Source organism: Oncorhynchus keta, chromosome 7, assembly GCF_023373465.1.
Source record: "Oncorhynchus keta strain PuntledgeMale-10-30-2019 chromosome 7, Oket_V2, whole genome shotgun sequence".
NCBI classification, from domain to species: Eukaryota; Metazoa; Chordata; class Actinopteri; order Salmoniformes; family Salmonidae; genus Oncorhynchus; species Oncorhynchus keta.
The window spans coordinates 9,475,357-9,496,894 of NC_068427.1; the positions used below are offsets into that span (position 1 = coordinate 9,475,357).

General features: G+C 41.7%; 1 protein-coding gene across 1 annotated transcript; it reads right to left on the reverse strand.

Annotated features, from left to right (window-relative positions):
- Nucleotides 1-4,913: 4,913 nt before the first annotated feature.
- On the reverse strand, nucleotides 4,914-11,140 carry LOC118386470 (uncharacterized). The gene is made up of 3 exons (XM_035774198.2): nucleotides 9,902-11,140; nucleotides 6,924-7,051; nucleotides 4,914-6,840 (listed from the first exon to the last, which is right to left on the reverse strand). Exons 1-3 carry the CDS (start codon nucleotides 10,065-10,067, stop codon nucleotides 6,490-6,492), a joined length of 645 nt encoding a protein of 214 aa, XP_035630091.1. The 5' UTR covers nucleotides 10,068-11,140; the 3' UTR covers nucleotides 4,914-6,489.
- Between the last annotated feature and the right edge of the window lie 10,398 nt (nucleotides 11,141-21,538).

Sequence of the window (21,538 nt, forward strand, 5' to 3'; positions counted from 1 at the left end):
AACAATCAATCTTAACATAATCACTAGTTAACTACACATGGTTGATGATATTACTAGTTTATCTAGCTTGTCCTGCATTGCATATAATCGATGCGGTGCCTGTTAATTTATCATTGAATCACAGCCTACTTTGCCAAATGGGGGATTTAACAAGCGCATTCGTGAAAAAAAATCACTGTCGTTGCACCAATGTGTACCTAACCATAAACATCAACGCCTTTCTTAAAATCAATACACAAGTATATATTTTTAAAGCTGCATATTTAGTTAATATTGCCTGCTAACATGAATTCCTTTTAACTAGGGAAATTGTGTCACTTCTCTTGCGTTCTGTGCAACAGAGTCAGGGTATATGCAGCAGTTTGGGCCGCCTGGCTCGTTGCGAACTGTGTGAAGACTATTTCTTCCTAACATAGACAGCCAACTTCGCCAAACGGGGGAGGATTTAACAAAAGCGCATTTGCAAAAAAAGCACAATCGTTGCACGAATGCACCTAACCATATTTAGTTCAAAGAAATTCATGTTAGCAGGCAATATTAAACTAAGAAAATTGTGTCACTTCTCTTGTGTTCATTGCATGCAGCGTCAGGGTATATGCAACAGTTTGGGCCGCCTGGCTCGTTGCGAACTAATTTGCCAGAATTGTACATAATTATGACATAACATTGAAGGTTGTGCAATGTAACAGCAATATTTAGACTTATGGATGCCACCCATTAGATAAAATACGGAACGGTTCCGTGTTTCACAGAAAGAATAAACGTTTTATTTTCTAAATGATAGTTTCTGGATTTGACCATATTATGACCTAAGAGTCGTATTTCTGTGTGTTATTATATTATAATTAAGTCTATGATTTGATAGAGCAGTCTGACTGAGCGGTAGTAGTTGCAGCATCAGGCTCGTAAGCATTCATTCAAACAGCACATTACTGCGTTTGCCAGCAGCTCTTTGCAATGCTTCAAGAATTGCGCTGTTTATGACTTCAAGCCTAACAATTCCCGAGATTAGGCTGGCAATGCCAAAGTACCTATTAGAACATCCAATAGTCAAAGGTATATGAAATACAAATGGCATAGAGAGAAATCGTTCTATAAAACTACAACCTAAAACTTCTTAGCTGGGAATATTGAAGACTCATGTTAAAAGGAACCACCAGCTTTCATATGTTCTCATGTTCTGAGCAAGGAACTTAAACGCTTTTTTACATGGCTGACAAGCCCTGGCCATAGAGAGCTGTTTACTCTGTGTTGGTTAGGTCGGGGTGTGATTAAGGGTGGGTTATCTTGGGGAATTATATGTCTATATTGGCCTGGTATGGTTCCCAATCAGAGGCAGCTGTTTATCGTTGTCTCTTATTGGGGATCATATTTAGGTAGCCATTTCCCCATTGTGCTTTGTGGGATCTTAACTTTGCATAGTTGCCTGTGAGCACTATGTTAGCTTCACGTTTCGTTTTTCTTCTGTTTTGTTTGGTGAGTTTTATTATTTATTAAACGTGGAATTATACACACCCTGCGCATTGGTCCAATCATTATGACGATCGTGACAGAAGATCCCACCACAACAGGACCAAGCAGCGTGCTCGGGAGGAGATGGCATCCTGGTCTTTGAAGGAGATCAGGGAGAGAATAGCCTGGACTTGGGAAGAAATAATGTCAGGAGACAATAGTCTGCCATGGAAGCAGGCGGGAAGCAGCGAAGGAGGGACAGCGACAAAGTCGGGGAGGAAGGCCACAGAAACCCCAATAAAAAATGTGGTTGGGGGCACATGGAGCAGTGGGCGGAGCCGAGGAGTGAACCAGAGTCAGTCTGGGAGAAGAAGGAGACTTTGGAGGAGAGAGAAAAGGGAGAGTTGTTGAGTTGGTGGAGGATGCACGGATTTGGACTGAAGGAACGTGTTATCAGTTTGGTGCCACATGAGTCAGCTCCCCGTACTCGTCATGAGAAGTGTGTTAAGGTTGCGGAACAATTGATGCCGGCTATACGCACCAGGTCTCCAATGCACCTTCACAACCCAGTATGTCCTGTGCCTGCTCCTCACACTCTCCTTCAAGTGCGCTTTCCATGTCAGGTGTGTCCTGTTCCTGCTCCTCGCACTCTCCTTGGACTGCATGTCCACAGTCCAGTACGTCCTGTGCCTCCTCCCCGCACTCGCCCTGAGGTGCGTGTCATCAGCCCGGTACCACCAGTGCCGGTCCCATGCATCAGGCCTCCAGTGTGCCTCCACAGTCCAGTACGTCCTGTGCCTCCCCGCACTCAACCTGAGGTGCGTGTCACCAGCCCGGTGCCACCTGTACCGGTCCCACGCATCAGGCCTCCAGTGCGCCTCCACAGTCCAGTACTTCCTGTGCCTGCTCCTCGCGCTTAACCTGAGGTGTATGTCACCAGCCTGGTACCACCAGTGCCGGCCCCACGCACCAAGCTTCCGGGGACAGTTCCCAGTCCAGAGCTTCCGGCGACAGCTCCCAGTCCTGAGATGGTCCACAGTCCGGGACCTCCACGGTCCACAACATCCAGCTCCAGGGCAGGAGCCTTCCTCTGCGCCGAGGCCCAGTCCGAGCACGGCGTCCAGTCCCGCTCCATGGCAGGAGCCTTTCTCTGTGCCGAGGCCCAGTCCGAGCACGGCGTCCAGTCCCGCTCCATGGCAGGAGCCTTTCTCTGCGCCGATCCCCAGTTCAAGCACGGCGTCCAGTCCAGCTCCATGGCAGGAGCCCTTCTCTGCGCTGATGCCCAGTCCAGGCACGGCGTCCAGTCACGCTCCATGGCAGGAGCCTTCCTCTGCGCCGGTGCCCAGTCCGGGCACGGCATTCTACCCGGTACCATATCCACAAGGGAGTGGGTACTTCGCCCCGCACTGGAGCCGGTGTGACTAAGGTGGGTTATTAGGTTATTGTATGTCTATGTTGGCCTGGTATGGTTCCCAATCAGAGACGGCTGTTTATCGTTGTCTCTGATTGGGGATCATACTTAGGCAGCCATTTCCCCACTGTGTTTTGTGGGATCTTGTTTGTGTGTAGTGGCCTGTGAGCACTCCATGACTTCACGTTTTCGTTTTTTTTTTTTGCTCTTTATTGTTTTTGTGAGTTTCATTTCAATGAAACATGTGGAGCTCTTCCTTGGTCCGACATTCATTATAACGACCGTGACAGTTCATTGTTCATTCAGTATTTTTGTAATTGTCATTATTACAAATATAAATTAATCGGCCGATTAATTGGTATCGTTTTTTTTTTTGGAACCTCCATTAACCGGTATCGGCGCTGAAAAATCATAATCGGCCGACCTCTAGTATTGAGAACCTCGCTGGTGGTGTCGAAGCGGTGGAGAAGGCGGAGGATTTCCTTCATGGTCGTACCCAGTGGAGCCAGCTGGTCGTGGAGTACGGTGTCCATTTCCCAACAATTGTGGTATTACAAAGAGAAGGTAAATTAAGTAAAATAGGTTACGCATTATTGTTTGATAATTAATATATTGTTCTAATCATGTTTCAAATATACGATGTAAAGAGACCATACTCTCACTTGTTACAATAATCTCCTCCGAGTGGATTGTGAAGCATTAAGCAAAATGATTGCAGACACTTTTTGCCAAGTCATTCTTCGTTTGTATTCCTGCCAGGGGTGTATATTTAGATGGAAACTGAGATGTTGTTCCACCTCTAGCCTGGGAGAGGTGCTCAGTGAGGCATACCTCCAGGTCATGTGATCCCAACATGACACAGCAAAAGCCTTACTACTGAATATAGACACTGACAATAACAGCCCACTAATGGGACCAGGTCAGATGTTTTCACTGCATTGAATGAGTGGTTGAATTTAAAGTATGGAAACATCTGATCATGTTTAAATTTTGAGTGAACTATCCCTTTAATCCTGTATTGGCACATGACTTGCTGCACTTACATAGTACCAAGTTGGAGATCTACCTCTTGAGGGAAGTTTCACACACATCTTTAGATCCATGCACTAAGAGGAGAAGGGGGATATCAATAACCTCCTACTTTACAAATTATTATGATACGCAGAATTATTCATCAATAACTAACCAATGTAAACATGACAAGCCCATTTTAAAGAGCAACACGTGCACTTGGGTATACTTAATGATGAATGCACAGCTATCATTGTTGTGTAAAAGGACTTTGAAAGGAGATCTGCAGCTCCAACTGCTTATTTAACCCCTAATTCACCTTCCCCTTTCAACAAATATACTGCTTGCATAAGATCAGATATACAGTGAGCTCCAAAAGTATTGGGACAGTGACACTTTGGATTTGAAATTATACAAGGACTATGGGGTTAAAGTGCAGACTGTCCACTTTCATTTTTTGGGGGTATTTTCATCCATATTGGGTGAACCATTTAGAAATTACAGCCCTTTTTGTACATAGTCGTCACATTTTAGGGGACCAAATGTATTGGGACAAATTCACTTGTGTATTAGTGGTTACAAGTTTAGTATTTGGTCCCATATTCCTAGCACACAATGGTTACATCAAGCTTGTAAACTCTACACAGTAAATTTGAAAGTGTTGATTTAACAGTGTTAAATGTAACACTGTCGGCAAGTACATATGGCCCCACTCTACACAGAGTAAAAAGTGATCCAAGTGTTACAGTGTTGAGTTAACACTGAGGAGTGCAAAAAGTTAACACTGCACTATACTGGCTGGTGTTAACAAAATGTAACACTAAGAGGTAATCAACACTTTGAGTGTTATAGTGACACTCACAAGTGTTGATCTAGGGTGACTCCTTTTAGAGTAAAAATGTGTTTACTCTATACAGTGTTCATTTATTTACTCTTCCCCCATGTAATTTTAAATTATACTTTGTAAAAGCACTTGGAATTTCACAATAAACTCAAGCAAAGCTGTTTCAACATTCAAATATGTTTATTATGACCAAACCACAAGTCCCAGCCCTGGCTTAAACTGTTATCAAGTAAGAGTACAATGTAGTCAAAAGAATCCCTTGCTCCATATGACATGAGCAAATGAAAAGGTTTGTGGTAAATGATATCATTTACATGAAATACCTTGCATGGTGGACTTTGCTTCAAAACAACTTTAAATGCATGCAAATTATCATCAAAACATAAGGTTTCAAGAACTGACCCAACCCCAAAAAACATTTTCCTCTTTCAGAACAATAGCCTTAATTTTGTAAAATACTGGCATTTCAATGACTACTTCACCAGATATGACCAAATCAAGACGATATTCTGTACCATGGTGCTATACCCATTTAACTGACAAAACATGTGTGCACTGAGACATTCAGCTTGGCAGCAATCTCATTGCTTTCTATCAGCTCATTGAGCCTTGACATCTTTCCTGGACCTATAGCTAGTCTATCCTGGCTGAACGTTTCCCAATTATATGCCATGTCATTTTGGTGTTTCTTGGTTAAGGTCATTAAAACTCTTCAGTTGTTTTTTATAGAAATTATGTTTAGCCTCGTAGGGCATACACCACGAATGAAGAATGAGCCCAATATTCCTTATACGACGAGGATAATGCATCATGAAGTGGTGTTTCGGTAACAGATTTCTATCAGGAAACAAATACACGAAAAGTCTATGATGTTTAGCAAGTGTGTCAGATGGATAGTCATTCCCTCTGTTAGTATAGGAGAAAACACAATATTTACCATTTGTAGTAGTAACAAAAGCAGCTGCCAGTATTTATCATCTTTCTGTACCAGATCACCAAATATCAATGGCAAATTACGGAAAAGACACCAAGACTGAATAGCCTTTAGACCCAAATCATTGCCCCCATCATCCAATTTGAGTGCAGGTAGAAAATTCCTCCTCTCTGTGTTGCCATAGTAAAATGAACAAACTCTACCGTACACATCTTTAGCAGTCACAAAGTTGGCTTGTATATATTGTAACACAAGTTACCTCAAGTTGTGCAACTCCTTCTAAAATGTCATGCATTATGTCAACAGAAAAAGTGTCTGTAGTATTGAAGTACAGCATAGAGTTCAATAAGCAAGCATGCTTCACACCGTACAAATGAGGTAGTGTTGAGTTTGACTGAATAGTTTGACAATGGTCTGAGTGCATTTCCCAGTGTGGCAAAAACAGCAACAATAACGAGCACTAAATGATTCCACAAAACCGAACAGGTAATGTATACCAAGATTATCTCCAGTTACTTGGACAATACTGCCATGTATACAACCACTGAAGAAGGGAACTTCAATACCCTCAGTCTCAAGCACTTTCAAATCACTTACTATTGGCTCAAGAATGGAATCCAATCCATAAGTTTTAAGGTCCTGGCTATGGAAAAGTGCGCATAAGTGAATATTTACAAAAATTGAATTCAACTTTGGGGTAACATTTCCCAAAGTAAAGTATATACCTCCCAACTTGTGAATATCCATTTTCGATCCTTATGGATTAGCGGTCTCAAAGTCATCATAAGAGGTGAATTTGTAACACATTTTTCTCTTTAGAAAAGAGAGGATGTCTCTTCATATATAGTCCATCTTCCAAATCAAAGTCAACTCCATCTTTAAAAAAGCTCTGAGCTCAACAACCCTTGGAGTCTCCTTAACCTTCCCAATGTCTATGTTGTACACAATTGTTTGTATGAAGGTGTACATGTTGCGCAGCATTCTATTGTAAGCAGTACCAAAAACAAAGTGAGTCTTGCAAAGCTCATCGAAGGCAACAAGAGCTCTCATTGACTTGCACGGCAAGGCTCGCTTGTCCAGGATGATGAAGTAAGCATGGATGCTGCTCTTCCTGGTCCCGACTGCAAGAAGATATGGTTGGCGGCTCTGGTCAATCGCATCAAGGTGCTCCTGGATACTGGTTCCTGACTGAAGAAGACAAAAACTAACACCATCATTAGTTCATCATAACGGCTGCAGCACTGCCCATGAATAAGAATGTCAATACAAACCTTTTGGAATATGACAAGATACTGTTCAGCTTGGGATGCAGACATCTTTCCTGGTCTTTTGCGGCCTTGTGATGAAGGAGGAGTCAAATGGAGCAGGAGAAGGATGGAGGATAGGTCATTGTCCCATCCTAAACAAAGAGATCCTGATTAAAATGGTATATTCCTCCAGTGACATTAACATTTCAGAGTTATTTGAAATACACTGCTCAAAAATATAAAGGGAACACTTGAACACAATGTAACTCCAAGTCAATCACACTTCTGTGAAATCAAACTGTCCACTTAGGAAGCAACACTGATTGACAATAAATTTCACATGCTGTTGTGCAAATGGAATAGACAACAGGTGGAAATTATAGGCAATTAGCAAGACACCCCCAATAAAAGGAGTGGTTCTGCGGGTGGTGACCACAGACCACTTCTCAGTTCCTATGCTTCCTGGCTGATGTTTTGGTCACTTTTGAATGCTGGCGGTGCTTTCACTCTAGTGGTAGCATGAGACGGAGTCTACAACCCACACAAGTGGCTCAGGTAGTGCAGCTCATCCAGGATGGCACATCAATGCGAGCTGTGGCAAGAAGGTTTGCTGTGTCTGTCAGCGTAGTGTCCAGAGCATGGAGGCGCTACCAGGAGACAGGCCAGTACATCAGGAGGCCGTAGGAGGGCAACAACCCAGCAGCAGGACCGCTACCTCCGCCTTTGTGCAAGGAGGAGCACGGCCAGAGCCCTGTAAAATGACCACCAGCAGGCCACAAATGTGCATGTGTCTGCTCAAACGGTCAGAAACAGACTCCATGGTATGAGGGCCCGACGTCCACAGGTGGGGGTTGTGCTTACAGCCCAACACCGTGCAGGACGTTTGGCATTTGCCAGAGAACACCAAGATTGGCAAATTCACCACTGGCGCCCTGTGCTCTTCACAGATGAAAGCAGGTTCACACTGAGCACATGTGACAGACATGACAGAGTCTGGAGACGCCGTGGAGAACGTTCTGCTGCCTGCAACATCCTCCAGCATGACCGGTTTGGCGGTAGGTCAGTCATGGTGTGGGGTGGCATTTCTTTGGGGGGCCGCACAGCCCTCCATGTGCTCGCCAGAGGTAGCCTGACTGCCATTAGATACCGAGATGAGATCCTCAGACCCCTTGTGAGACGATATGCTGGTGCGGGTTGGCCCTGGGTTCCTCCTAATGCAAGACAATGCGAGACCTCATGTGGCTGGAGTGTGTCAGCAGTTCCTGCAAGAGGAAGGCATTGATGCTATGGACTGGCCCGCCCGTTCCCCAGACCTGAATCCAATTGCGCACATCTGGGACATCATGTCTCGCTCCATCCACCAACGCCACGTTGCACCACAGACTGTCCAGGAGTTGGTGGATGCTTTAGTCCAGGTCTGGGAGGAGATCCCTCAGGAGACCATCCGCCACCTCATCAGGATCATGCCCAGGCGTTGTAGGGAGGTCATACAGGCACCTGGAGGCCACACACACTACTGAGCTTCATTTTGACTTGTTTTAAGGACATTACATCAACGTTGGATCAGCCTGTAGTGTGGTTTTCCACTTTAATTTTCAGCATTTGTGTCAGTTCCCTCATCAACTGCAGATTCTGCCATCTGGATCAGCTCCTGAAGTTCAGGTCCCTGAGTCGCCTTGCTTAGGGTCTTGCTTAGCATGATGATCTTTTGCTTGAATGTTATTGGCCCCCTCTCCAAACAGCATCACAAAAAAATAAGACAAAAACATTCCACTTTAACATCCAAAGGAGTTTGAGTAAATTACCAGCTTACACATTCATTGAACTACTATTACGGGCCAACCTGAATTGGCATCTAGAGATTAAACAATTTATACAACTTAAAACTGTTTTTTTTAAAGTCTTACCAAGCCCTTCACATTAAGAAAGTGTGGAAATTCGGTTAGGATGGTGGAGCATTTACTCGGGTCGTGGGTCAACTTCTTCATGTACTCAAAGGTCAATTTCATATTCTGTTTGACTGTTTCTTCATCAGAGCAATGCTTCATAAGAGAAATGGCCTCTCGGCACTGGTCTTAACTCAGGGTAGCCAACGTGGATGGACTGGACTCCCTCTCAGCAGTTGGCCCTCCAGAATATAGTTGAGTCGTTTCTCTGATGAAGCCAAATTCCTTTGAATGGTTTTAATTCTATAAGAGAACTACTCCACTATTAGGGTCGTAATAATGTTCCTTAAGAAAATGAACATGGTTACTAATCTTGAAAGAAAAAACAAATAACCAAGTCCCATTTGCTCAGATATCATACCAGATGAATTAAACGCAGATCCCCTTTATCAGTTGTAATTTTTAATTACATATCCATATGCGGTGTAGGGATCCTTTAGGTATGGGAACAAGGAGACGATGCCTTTTCAAATGTTTCTCTCACACTGCGCCGTGGTGATGTCCTGACAAGAATATAATGTTATGTTTAGGCGGCAATCAGAATCTCCACAAGCAGCATTGGTCCCCAGTCAGCTAAATATCAGGAGTGATTTTTGATTCACATCGAGTTTGATACAAGATCAATCTTCTACCAATAGCAGTGGATGGTCAGCAGTAGCCTATCCAATTATGCGACTGAGCTACTGAAACAGAAGTCATTTTTAACATTCAGCAGATATGGGAGCAAGTAATGTGCAACCATTTTCATTATCTCTATTAGCTGTAAAAAAAATATATATTTAAAAAACAGCAGTGAAAAATCCATTGAATTGAAGAATGAATTACAAATGTAAATTCTTTGCTTCGTCATCAGATCTTTGACGCTTTTGTGGAGGGCTTCCATCCTCGCTAAAAAGTATTGTATCATCAACTGACTCATGGTCTGAACCACCCACAACAGAACTGGCAGACAGGACTCAGAGAAGATTATGCCGTAAACAAAGACATGCATGTCAAATGTATGGTTATATTGAAAGTGATGCCACAAGTAACCAAGACTTGAAAACCAGAACATACCTTTAGCATCATTGTACAGTGTGAGCTTCAAAACACCAAGATTTGGCCGTGTCACCGCCTCCTCAAACACATTCCCATCAACTTCAGTTCCAGACCCATCATACAGCTTTGCCTCTGATAAACTAGTAAGTGGGATCTCAAATGTCAGGAAAGCTGTGACAAACATTTAAAAAACAACCTACAATTAGAATTGCAATCGTAAATGGTAAGACTAATCAGACTGACTGGTATGAAAACAATACATTTATTTCCAATCACAAATGAAAAGTTTACCTCCAATCAAAAGCTCTTCAAGTGTCAGGTAAATGATCTTGACATATTTTTGTTCACCATTGAATTTCACCCTGATCAGCATGACTAGGTCTGAAAGCAGTTACTGGTACGAGATAAGGCCAAAACGGATGAAAAAGCATTACATTTGTATTTCAATCATGACACATTATATAAGGATGACTACAAACATTTTCACCAATACTCCTGCAATGCTAATTTCAAAGTATATTATGAAAATATTGGATCATGACCACAACTTGTTTGATATTTCTTGAAGCAGGTCCCAAACTACAGCAAACAGACTATTGAACCATGCCCCAGGACTACCTGACATGATGACTCCTTGCTGTCCCCAGTCCACCTGGCCGTGTGCTGCTCCAGTTTCAACTGTTCTGCCTTATTATTATTCGACCATGCTGGTCATTTATGAACATTTGAACATCTTGGCCATGTTCTGTTATAATCTCCACCCGGCACAGCCAGAAGGAGACTGGCCACCCCACATAGCCTGGTTCCTCTCTAGGTTTCTTCCTAGGTTTTGGCCTTTCTAGGGAGTTTTTCTAGCCACCGTGCTTCTACACCTGCATTGCTTGCTGTTTGGGGTTTTAGGCTGGGTTTCTGTACAGCACTTTGAGATATCAGCTGATGTACGAAGGGCTATATAAATAAATTTGATTTTTGATTTGAACTCGCATTCACTGTCCCGAAATATTGACGGCCTAATTAGTTCAATAAAATACTCATAATTCCAGCTAGTCACTATATTATGTTGTCATGTTCGAGGAGCAGTCTTACAAGCCCGCCAAATTCAACTGGTGATAAAGCGAGTGCGAAACGCAGTTAGCTAGACTGGCTAGCTGCCGATGCAATGGCCACAATATGTATCAATAAGCATCACACACAAGTTAGAAATGCAGTTATAATTTGGATAAATAAACAACTAACCTTAATCAGATTAGTCCTCAATATATAGTACGCAGCTGAAATAAAGAGAGCAAACGAGTATAAGGCGAAAAAAGCTCAGTGCTGAAATGAGACACGGGCACATGGAACCACCACGTGGAGCAGACTAACTGCACAGGACAGAGGGGAGCTCGTTAGCTAGCATGCTAGCTATCTAGCAAAGACTTGCAAATAAGTGAAACGCAAGTAACTCTAACATTAGCTGCACACACAATCATAACTTTAGACTTATGTTACACTGCCGTCTGACAACCATGTATAAAGTATTTACATTAAAATGGCTAAACAATATCAGTAAAATAATTGTTTAAAACTCACCTTTGCGTGGAACAAATTTAGATTTTGTTGATCCAACAATGGCGTACGAGATGAGGAAATTTGAACACAGAAACTGAATTTATGGGCGGGTTGGTGATGTTTACACTTACTGAGTAAAAGTCTACACTAATAGAGTAATTTTACACCGTAGCAATTAACACTAGCTATCAGCACTGACGCTACTAAACAACTCTATGGGAGTCCATCACTTTTGAGACAGTGAATTTAACGCTGGTGATTTTACTGTGTACAAACTTGTTGGATGGATTTGCTGTTTTGTTTGATAGTGTTTCAGACTATTTTGTGTCCAATAGAAATACATGGTAAATAATTTTTGATATTTGATTCTTGTAATTGAGAATGAAATATGTTTCTAAACACTTCTAGATGAATGTTGATTCTACCATGAATACTATCACGGCTAAGACCCAGATGCAGACACAGGAGGCAGATAGTAAGAGTCTCAGAGTTTATTATAATTCAAGGGGCAGGCAAAAGGTAAGTCAAGGCAGGAAAACGGTTGTAATCCAAATCAGAGTCAGGCAGGTACAGTACGGCAAGCAGGATCAAAATCAAGATAGGATCCGGAGGTACCTAAGTATTTGTCCTTGGCTCTGTCTCCCTCACTGGTGGCTTCTACCTCGGGTTCAGATCCTCTGAGCTCCCAGCCTCACCAGAATGTGAGGCTGCCTGAGATACAGGCCCATTTAAAAAAAAAAAGAATCACCTTTATTTAACCAGGTAGGCTAGTTGAGAACAAGTTCTCATTTGCAACTGCGACCTGGCCAAGATAAAGCAAAGCAGTGTGACACAGACAACAACACAGAGTTACACATGGAGTAAACAATAACAAGCCAATTTCACAATAAACAAATCAATGACACAGTAGAAAAAATAATGTCTAGATACAGTGTGTGCAAAAGGCATGAGGAGGTAGGCAATAAATAGGCCATAGGATCGAATAGTTGCAATTTAGCAGATTAACACTGGAGTGATAAATGAGCAGATGATGATGTGCAAGTAGAGATACTGGTGTGCAAAAGAGCAGAAAAGTAAATCAAATAAAAAACAGTATGGGGATGAGGTAGGTAGATTGGGTGGGCTATTTACAGATTAACTATGTACAGCTGCAGCGATCTGTTAGTGCTCAGATAGTTGATGTTTAAAGTTGGTGAGGGAAATAAAAGTCTCCAACTTCAGTGATTTTTGCAATTCGTTCCAGTCACTGGCAGCAGAGAACTGGAAGGAAAGGCGGCCATTCAACATCATCAGCTGTCATCATAGGCAGCTCTATGGTGAGAAACATCTCGGTCCCCAAGGCAAAAACCCTGTGCTTACCCAGGAGCACGAGTACAGGACATAAGGCTGCTTCCGACTGTTCTACCATAGATGCCGGGAGCTGACACTATTGTAGTCCATGGTGAGTCAAACAACATTAGGAGGCCTAGCTCGAAACATTTGAAAATGGATTTTAAAGAACTGATTTTAGCATTAAAAGACTCCAAAAAATGGCCAATAATTTCAGGTCCAGTACCATCATTGGGCCGCGGGTGTAAAAGATTCAGCAGACTGCTGGAATTACACATCTGGCTAAAAGACTACTGCAGCTCTACTGGAGTCACTTGTATTGATAACTTTGACACCTTCTGGAAACAGAAGATACTCTACAGGAATGATGGAGTCCATCTAAATCATCTGGCCTCCTGGACTCTGTCCACCCATTTCAAGGCTGCATTGAAACAATGACTGGTAAATGATCAGTTAATTCCTACCATTGCGACAATGAGTTGTCATAATGCTGCATCAAATGTACATGATCTTAAGGGCATTGGTAAACACAATGTAATTAATTTAATTTATGTACTCCTAATTGCACCGAATACATCTGTTTATCCTACAGTGATTGTAAGCAGTAATCATGAGCTTATACACCAGAGTTACACTGTTAGCACTGAGACGGTGTGCAATGGTAGGAAGACCCCTTTATGCAGCTCACCCTGCATAAAGTTCCAATGTAAATTTACTGGCTCAAATAGCCTGTTACCAACCCTTAGTAAACGTCTGGGAAAAACATGTTTGACCAGATACAATGCTATTTTACAGTAAACAAATTGACAACAGAATTTCAGCATGCTTATAGGGAAGGACACTCAACAAGCACAGCACAGCACTTGACTGACGATTGGCTGAGATAAATTGATGACAAAATGATTGTGATGGCTGTCTTGTTAGACTTTATTGCAGCTTTTGACATTATTGATCATAGTCGGCTGCTGGAAAAGCTTGTGTGTTATGACTTTACACCCCTTGCTATAATGTGGATAAAGAATTAGTTGTCTAACAGAACACAGAGGGTGTTCATTAATGGAAGTCTATAAAATAGAATCCAATTAGAATCAGGAATTCCACAGGGTAGCTGTTTAGGCCCCTTGCTTTTTTCAATTTTTACTAACGATATGCCACTGACTTTGAGTAAAGCCAGAGTTTCTATGTATGCGGATGACTCAACACTATACACGTCAGCTACTACAGCGACTGAAATGACTGCAACACTCAACAAAGAGCTGCAGTTAGTTTCAGAGTGGGTGGCAAGGAATAAATTAGCCCTAAATATTTCTAAAACTAAAAGCATTGTATTTGGAACAAAACACTCACTATAACCTAAACCTCAACTAAATCTTGTAATAAATAATGTGGAAATTGAGTAAGTTGAGATGACTAAACTGCTTCGAGTAAAACTAGATTGTAAACGGTCATGGTCAAACCAAATTGATGCCGTAGTAGCTAAGATGGGCAGAAGTCTGTCTATAATAAAGCGATGCTCTGCCTTCTTAACAACACTATCAACAAGGCAGGTCCTACAGGTCCTAGTTTTGTCGCACCTGAACTATTGTTCAGACGTGTGGTTAGGTTTCACAAAAAAATGACTTAGGAAAATTGCAATTGGCTCAGAACAGGGCAGCACGGCTCGCTCTTGGATGTACACAGAGAGCTAATATTAATAATATGCATGTCAATCTTTCCTGGCTGAAAGTGGAGGAGAGATTGACTTCATCACTACTTTTATTTATGAGCGGTATTGACATGTTGAATGCACCGAGCTGTCTCTCTAAACTACTCGCACACAGCTCGGACACCCATAATTACCCCACAAGACATGCCACAAGAGGTCTCTTCACAGTCCCCAAGTCCAGAACAGACTATGGGAGGCAAACAGTACTACATAGAGCCATGACTACATGGAACTACTCTATTCCGCATCAAGTAACTGTCATAACTGCCGCCGAAGTTGGCTCCTCTCCTTGTTCGGGCGGCGTTTGGTGGTCGACGTCACCGGTTTTCTAGCCATCGCCACTCCATTTTTCATTTATCCATTTGTTTTGTCTTGTTCCCTGCACACCTGGTTTTCATTTCCCAATCACACTGCATGTATTTATTCCTCTGTTCCCCCTCATGTCTTTGTGTGAAATAGTTTGTGTTACGTGTTTATTGTTGACGCGCCAGACTGGTTTGCCTATACCGTGTTGTTCACGAAGATGTTTGTTAAACATAAATTGTGACATTTTTGCGGTTGGTTTTTGACGCAGTTGCGTCCGTCTGTTGGTATCTCCTGCCTCAATAAAGTGTGCCCCTGTTCACAACTCTCTGCCCTCCTGCACCTGACTTCGCTACCAGTACGCACACACCTGACAGTAACTGACGCAAGCAATAAAATTAGATTAAAAACAGATTAAAAAACACACCTTATGGAACAGCGGGCACTGTGAAGCAACAAACATTGGCACAGACACATGCATACACACACACACACGATAACATACGCACTATACATACACATGGATTTAGTACTGCAGATATGTGGTAGTGGTGGAGTAGGGGCCTGAGGGCACACAGTGTGTTGTGAAATCTGTGAATGTATTGAAATGTTTTAAAATTGTATACATTTTGCCTTAATTTTGCTGGACCCCAGGAAGAATAGCTGCTGCTTTGGCAGCAGCTAATGGGGATCCATAACAAATACAAAAACAACCACAAATCGGTTCAACATGTCTCAGAACACATCATTGACCAGGGCCTGGAACACTGCAGGAGCGTTTGTCAATCCGAATGGAATCACCAGGTACTTGTAGTGCCCGTTAACCATGTTAAAGGCATTCTTCCACTCATCTCCTTTCCATATCCAAACCAGATGTTAGGCGTTCCAAAGGTTTAACTTGGAGAAGATGATCGTCCCCTGGAGAGCCTCAAATGCTGAGGAGGTGAGTGGTAGCGGGTAACTTTAGACTTAAACAGACAAGACATCCTAACCTCTAATACAGGACATATTCCATGAAATAGAGGCGTAAACACCTGACAGGTGTTTCTGATCGATAAAAAAAGAGAGTTTATCTGTCACATCACTGGCAACAGAGTGAGGGTTTGTATGCTTGACCTCTCATGCCGTTGCATGTGGATCAAAATCAACATTTGTTTGCAAGTAAAGGCAGAGCAAACCACCACAATCTCCGGCCACATTTGAGTAAGCAGTACAGCAAAAAGCAGACCACCTATATGAAGGGGCTGTCTGCACATGAGTTGACTTTGAACTAAGTCATGGAATGATGAGATCACAATACAGTGAAGTCCAAAAGTATTGGAACATTGACATTTTTTGTTGTTTTGGCCTTGTACTCCAGCACTTTGGATATGAAATGATACAATGACTGTGAGGCTAAAGTGCAGACTGTCAGCTTTAATGTGCGGGTATTTTCATCCATTTTGGGTTTACCTGATACACTTCACTGTATTTTGATCTCATCATTCATATAGGTGGTCTGCTTTTTGCTGTGCTGCTCACTCAAAAGTGGCCAGAGATTGTGGTAGTTTGCTCTGCCTTTACTTGCAAACAAATGTTCATTTTGATCCACGTGCAACGGCATGAGAGGTCAAGCAAACAAACCCTCACTCTGTTGCCAGTGATGTGACAGATGAACTATTTTTTTTTTATCGATCAGAAACACCTGTCAGGTGTTTACCCCTCTATTTCATGGAAGATGTTGTTCACTGACTTGCCTAGGAAAATAAAGGTAAAACATATCTTTAAAAAAAAAAAATGGTCCCTATTCATAACCACAACATAAAACCAACCAACACAGAAACATTTGAATAGCATATAAGAATAACTAACCATATTACATGGACTTTAATGAATTAGGGAAAGATCTGATCTAGTGATCTATTGGCACTGTCTGTGTTTGGAATTTAACTAGGTAAATTAAATGTTTTTCCAACAATGTGAACATGAATTAAATAATGGTAATAGGATGCCATTAAGAAAAGTAAGTTCATAGGACATTTATTACACCAACAATTGTGGTATCACAATGAGAAGATACATGAAGTAAAATGGGAAAAATAGGCTACATATTGTTTGATAATTAATATATTGTCCAAACCTGTTTCATTTATAAGATGTAGAGACCATACATCACTTGTTACAATAATCTGCTCTGAGTGGATTGTGAAGCATGAAGCAGAACAATTGCAGACACTTTTTTTGCCAGGTCATCCTTTGTTTGTGTTCCTGCCAGGGGTGTACATAATTTAGATGTAAACTGAGATGTTGTTCCACCTCTAGCCTGGGAGAGGTGCTCAGTGAGGCATACCTGCAGGTCATGTGATCCCAACATGACACAGCAAAAGACACCTCAGCCAGCTGACAACAGCAGCCCACTTATGGGATCAGGTCAGATGTTTTTAGCTCTTCAATAGGGCCAGGTCAATTCTTTACCCCTCTGACTTAACTATGAATAGATCAAAATAGATGAGGGATGCCAACTGTGACCACACAACACAAAAGTAACTGCTGAGTGTGAGGTTTGTGTCCTGTATACCCCACACAATGAGACTAAGCAGCCAACTTGTTACTTGTGGTCAAAGAGGTAACCAAGTGTTTGACCATAAATACCTTATATTGAATACCTGAAGCTTGCTGAAAAAAATACATGTGTTATGTTTCTCATGTTACTAAATTTGATTAAACCAAGTATGTTATTATGCATAGTATGGAAAGAGAGATAGAGAGGTCATCTTTTGTTGAGAGGACGATATAGAATGCTGTGTCATTATGGGATCACATTACCCGGAGGTATGCCTCACAGAGCACTTCTCCCAGGCTAGCAGTGGAACAACATCTCGTTTACATCTACATTTACACCCCTAGTAAGAACATGCACAAAGGATGACTTGTCAAAAAGTCTTCAATCATTCTGCTTCGTGCTTCACAATCTACTCAGAGCAGATTATTATTGGAGTAACTTTTATTGTAAATAAGTGTAGAATATGTCTCTAAACACTTCTACATTCATGTGGATACTACACCATGATAACGGATTGAATCGTGAATAATGAAGATTAGCATTTTTTTGGAGGGGTGGTATGATATTTATGCCTCTAACTTTCTCGCTCTCATTATTCACGATTCACGTAAATGAATTTGTCCCATTACTTTTGGTCCCCTAAAATGTGGGGACTATGTACAAAAAATGTTGTAATTTCTAAACGGTTCACCCGATATGGATGGAAATGACATCAAGCAAATTCCTTGCCTTTTCTGGCCATGATGAGTACATGTTCCCGAAGTAGCCATACAACAAATTACCACGTGCATCTGTCATTTATTTGGAGTTATTATATAGGCTATTATTTTTTTTGTATTGAATTCAAACGATCGATTTACAGATCCACAACAATTTGCAAATGTTTTTGTCTTTCAGAAACCGTCAGATGCAGCAAATGTCACTGCAAGAGAAAACATTCTGCCAACAACTCCAAAGACATTTGATCAAGTTCGCCATTTATATTTCCTTTAGACACCGTCTTGGCATAATTCCAATATTTCCAAAGTATAGAGTAAATGAAAGCATTGTTATCCCGTGCGCACCGTTTTACAACAGGTCTGATTTATAATGAGAAATGTGTGTATATATGGCGTGCGCCAAGTGTATAAATATTCATATTTTTGTGCATGCAGTCTTTTCAGAAATGGTGCACGCAGATATTTATTGCAAAATTTACGCAACGGTTATAAATGGAGACCCCAGCTGACAGGCGGCAATGGCATTTGGTTTACATCATTGTCATGCTCATCAAACCATTCCGGTCACTCGTGCCCTGTGGATGGGGGCATTGCCATCCTATGGGGGCATAGCCATGGTAGCCAAAATAATGGCCTGCCCAGCATTTTTATGTGATCGTAAGCATGATTGGATGTTAATTGCATAATTAAATCAGGAACTACAACTGTGTGGAGATACCTGCTTTCAATACACTTTGTATCCCTCCTTTACTCAAGTGTTTCCATTATTTTGGCAGTTACCCGTATTTCATTGACGACATATCAGCCAGCGGCCTTTGTTCCAAATATCTTTGTGGTGATGCATTGTCACACCAAAACAACAATATGACCAAGAATTATTCCACATTTTTGGACATTGTATGTCAGTGATATTACACAATGGCTTGACAGAAACAATGTTTCTGCTTTTGCCAACTCTCTTGTTGCTGTCTTGACAAAAGGTTTGGCAAATTAAAAGTGATGCGTTGTTGAATGCCGAAGCAGTCCACCCAATCATGCAGAAATGTGCAGTAATTACAGTAGTAGTACATACTTTTACAGTATGCCTGTTACAACTGTTCAATTCAGTTTTAGGTGGAGATAAACCGTTTTGAGATGACTTATTTTCTAAGTAGGAAAACGATCATAAATCAGAAGTCTGTGGTGCAACAGGTCTGCCACAGTCTGCTTATTTCTGAACTCTACGCTGCGATTGGTTAGTGCTTATCACGATTGCAGTTTCCATGAAATCTTTGAAAATATAATTTGTTTGACCACAGACTGCAGAATAACCCCACAGAATATGCAATCTTGACTATAATCATCAATTTGTGACCGAGGTTACCTGAACAAAACGTGATAGTGTTATTGGTGTTAATGTGGGTTCTGTTTAGGCCACTCAGGGCATTTTTCAGCAGAACAAATGGTGAAACGCATAAGAAATACAGTATCTTGCTGAGTTTTGTAAACACAGCTCTACAGTGCATTCGGAAAGTATTCAGACCCCTTGACCATTTCCACATGTTGCTATATTACAGCCTTATCCTAAAATTTATTCAATTGTTTTTTTCCCCATCATCAATGTACACATAATACCCCATAATGACAAAGCAAAAACAGGGTGTTAGGCATTTTTGCAAAAAATAATAATACTGAAATAGCACATTTCAATAAGTATTCAGACCCTTTACTCTGTACTTTTTGAAACACATTTGGTTGCGATTGCAGCCTCAAGTCTTCTTGGGTATGACACTGCAAGATTGGCACACATGTATTTGGGTAGTTTCTCCCATTCTTCTCTGCAGATCTTCTCAAGCTCTGTCAGGTGAGATGGGGATTGTCGGTGCACAGCTATTTTCAGGTCTCTCCAGAGATGTTAGATCAGTTTCAAGTACAGGCTCTGGCTGGGTCACTCAAGGACATTCAGAGACTTGTCCCGAAACCACTCCTAAGATGTCTTGGCTGTGTGTTTAAGTTTGTTGTCCTGTTGGAAGGTGAACCTTTGCCCCAGTCTGAGGTCCTGGAGATAGGTTTCCATCAAGGATATTTCTGTACGTTGCTCTGTTCATCTTTCCCTCGATCCTGACTCGTCTCCCAGTCCCTGCCGCTGAAAAACATCCCCACAACATAATGCTGCCACCACCATGATTCACCGTAGCGATGGTGCCAGGTTTCCTCCAGACGTGACGCTTTTCATTCATACCAAAGAGTTAAATCTTGGTTTCATCAGACCAGAGAATCTTGCTTCTTATGGTCTGAGATTCCTTTAGTTGCCAAAAGGCAGACTACAAGCGGGCTGTCATGTGCCTTTTACTGAGGAGTGGCTTCCGTCTCGCCACTACCATAAAGGCCTGATTGGTGGAGTGCTGCAGAGATGGTTGTCCTTCTGGAAGGTTGTCCCATTTCCACAGAGGAACTCTAGAGCTCTGTCAGAGTGACCATTAGGCTCTTGGTCACCTCCCTGACAAAGGCCCTTCTTCCCCAACTGCTCAGTTTGGCCGGGAGGCAAGCTCTAGGAGCTCTAGAGTCATGGTGGTTCCAAACTTCTTCCATTTAAGAATGTTAGAGGCCATTGTGTTCTTGGGGACCTTCAATGCGGCAGAATGTTTTTCTACCCTTCTCCAAAATCTGCACCTCGGCACAATCCTGTCTTGGACCTCTACTGACAATTCATTCGAGCTCATGGCTTGGTTTTTTCTCTGACATGCACTGTCAACTATGGGACTTTATTTACACGTGTGTGCCTTTCCAAATAATGTCCAATTAATTTAATTTACCACATGTGGACTCCAATCAAGTTGTAGAAACATCTCAAGGATGACCAATGGAAAAAGAATGCATCTGAGCTCAATTTTGAGTCTCATAGCAAAGGGTCTGAATACTTATTTGAATAAGGTATTTGTTATTTTTTCTTAAAATCCTGTTTTCGCTTTCTCATTATGGGGTATTGTGTGTAGATTGATGAGGAAAACAATTAATTTAATACATTTCATAATAAGGCTGTAACTAAACAAAATTTGGAAAAAGTGAAGGGGTCTGAATACTTCCCGAATGCGCTGTATAATGCTTCTTAATGTAATTTCTGCTCGGCATCAGACTAATTTTGTGTTTCAGTTGCACTTCTCCACTTTGGATGAAAATTCATGAACAGGCATTCTATCAACAGACAGTGCTCTGACTGATGTGTAGCTACTTTTCTCTGGTACTTTTCTCAGTGTAGCCAGCCTCTGGTAAAATGCAAGGTTAACTTCAAGCAAAACATTAGGAAATGTAGCTGGCACCATTCTTTCTATCATAAACATATGTTGAACCATTCATAATTATTTGCAAAAAAGGCCTTGCTTTTTCACTCTAAGAATTGACTTGTGTTGCACTTCTGTTGTCAGCTGATGAAAATGAAGCTATTTTCTTCTGAATATGTTGTACTAATGTATTTTCCGTGAAGGAAAACTATAGTTACATGCCCCTGATCACTCTAGTTAAGCAAA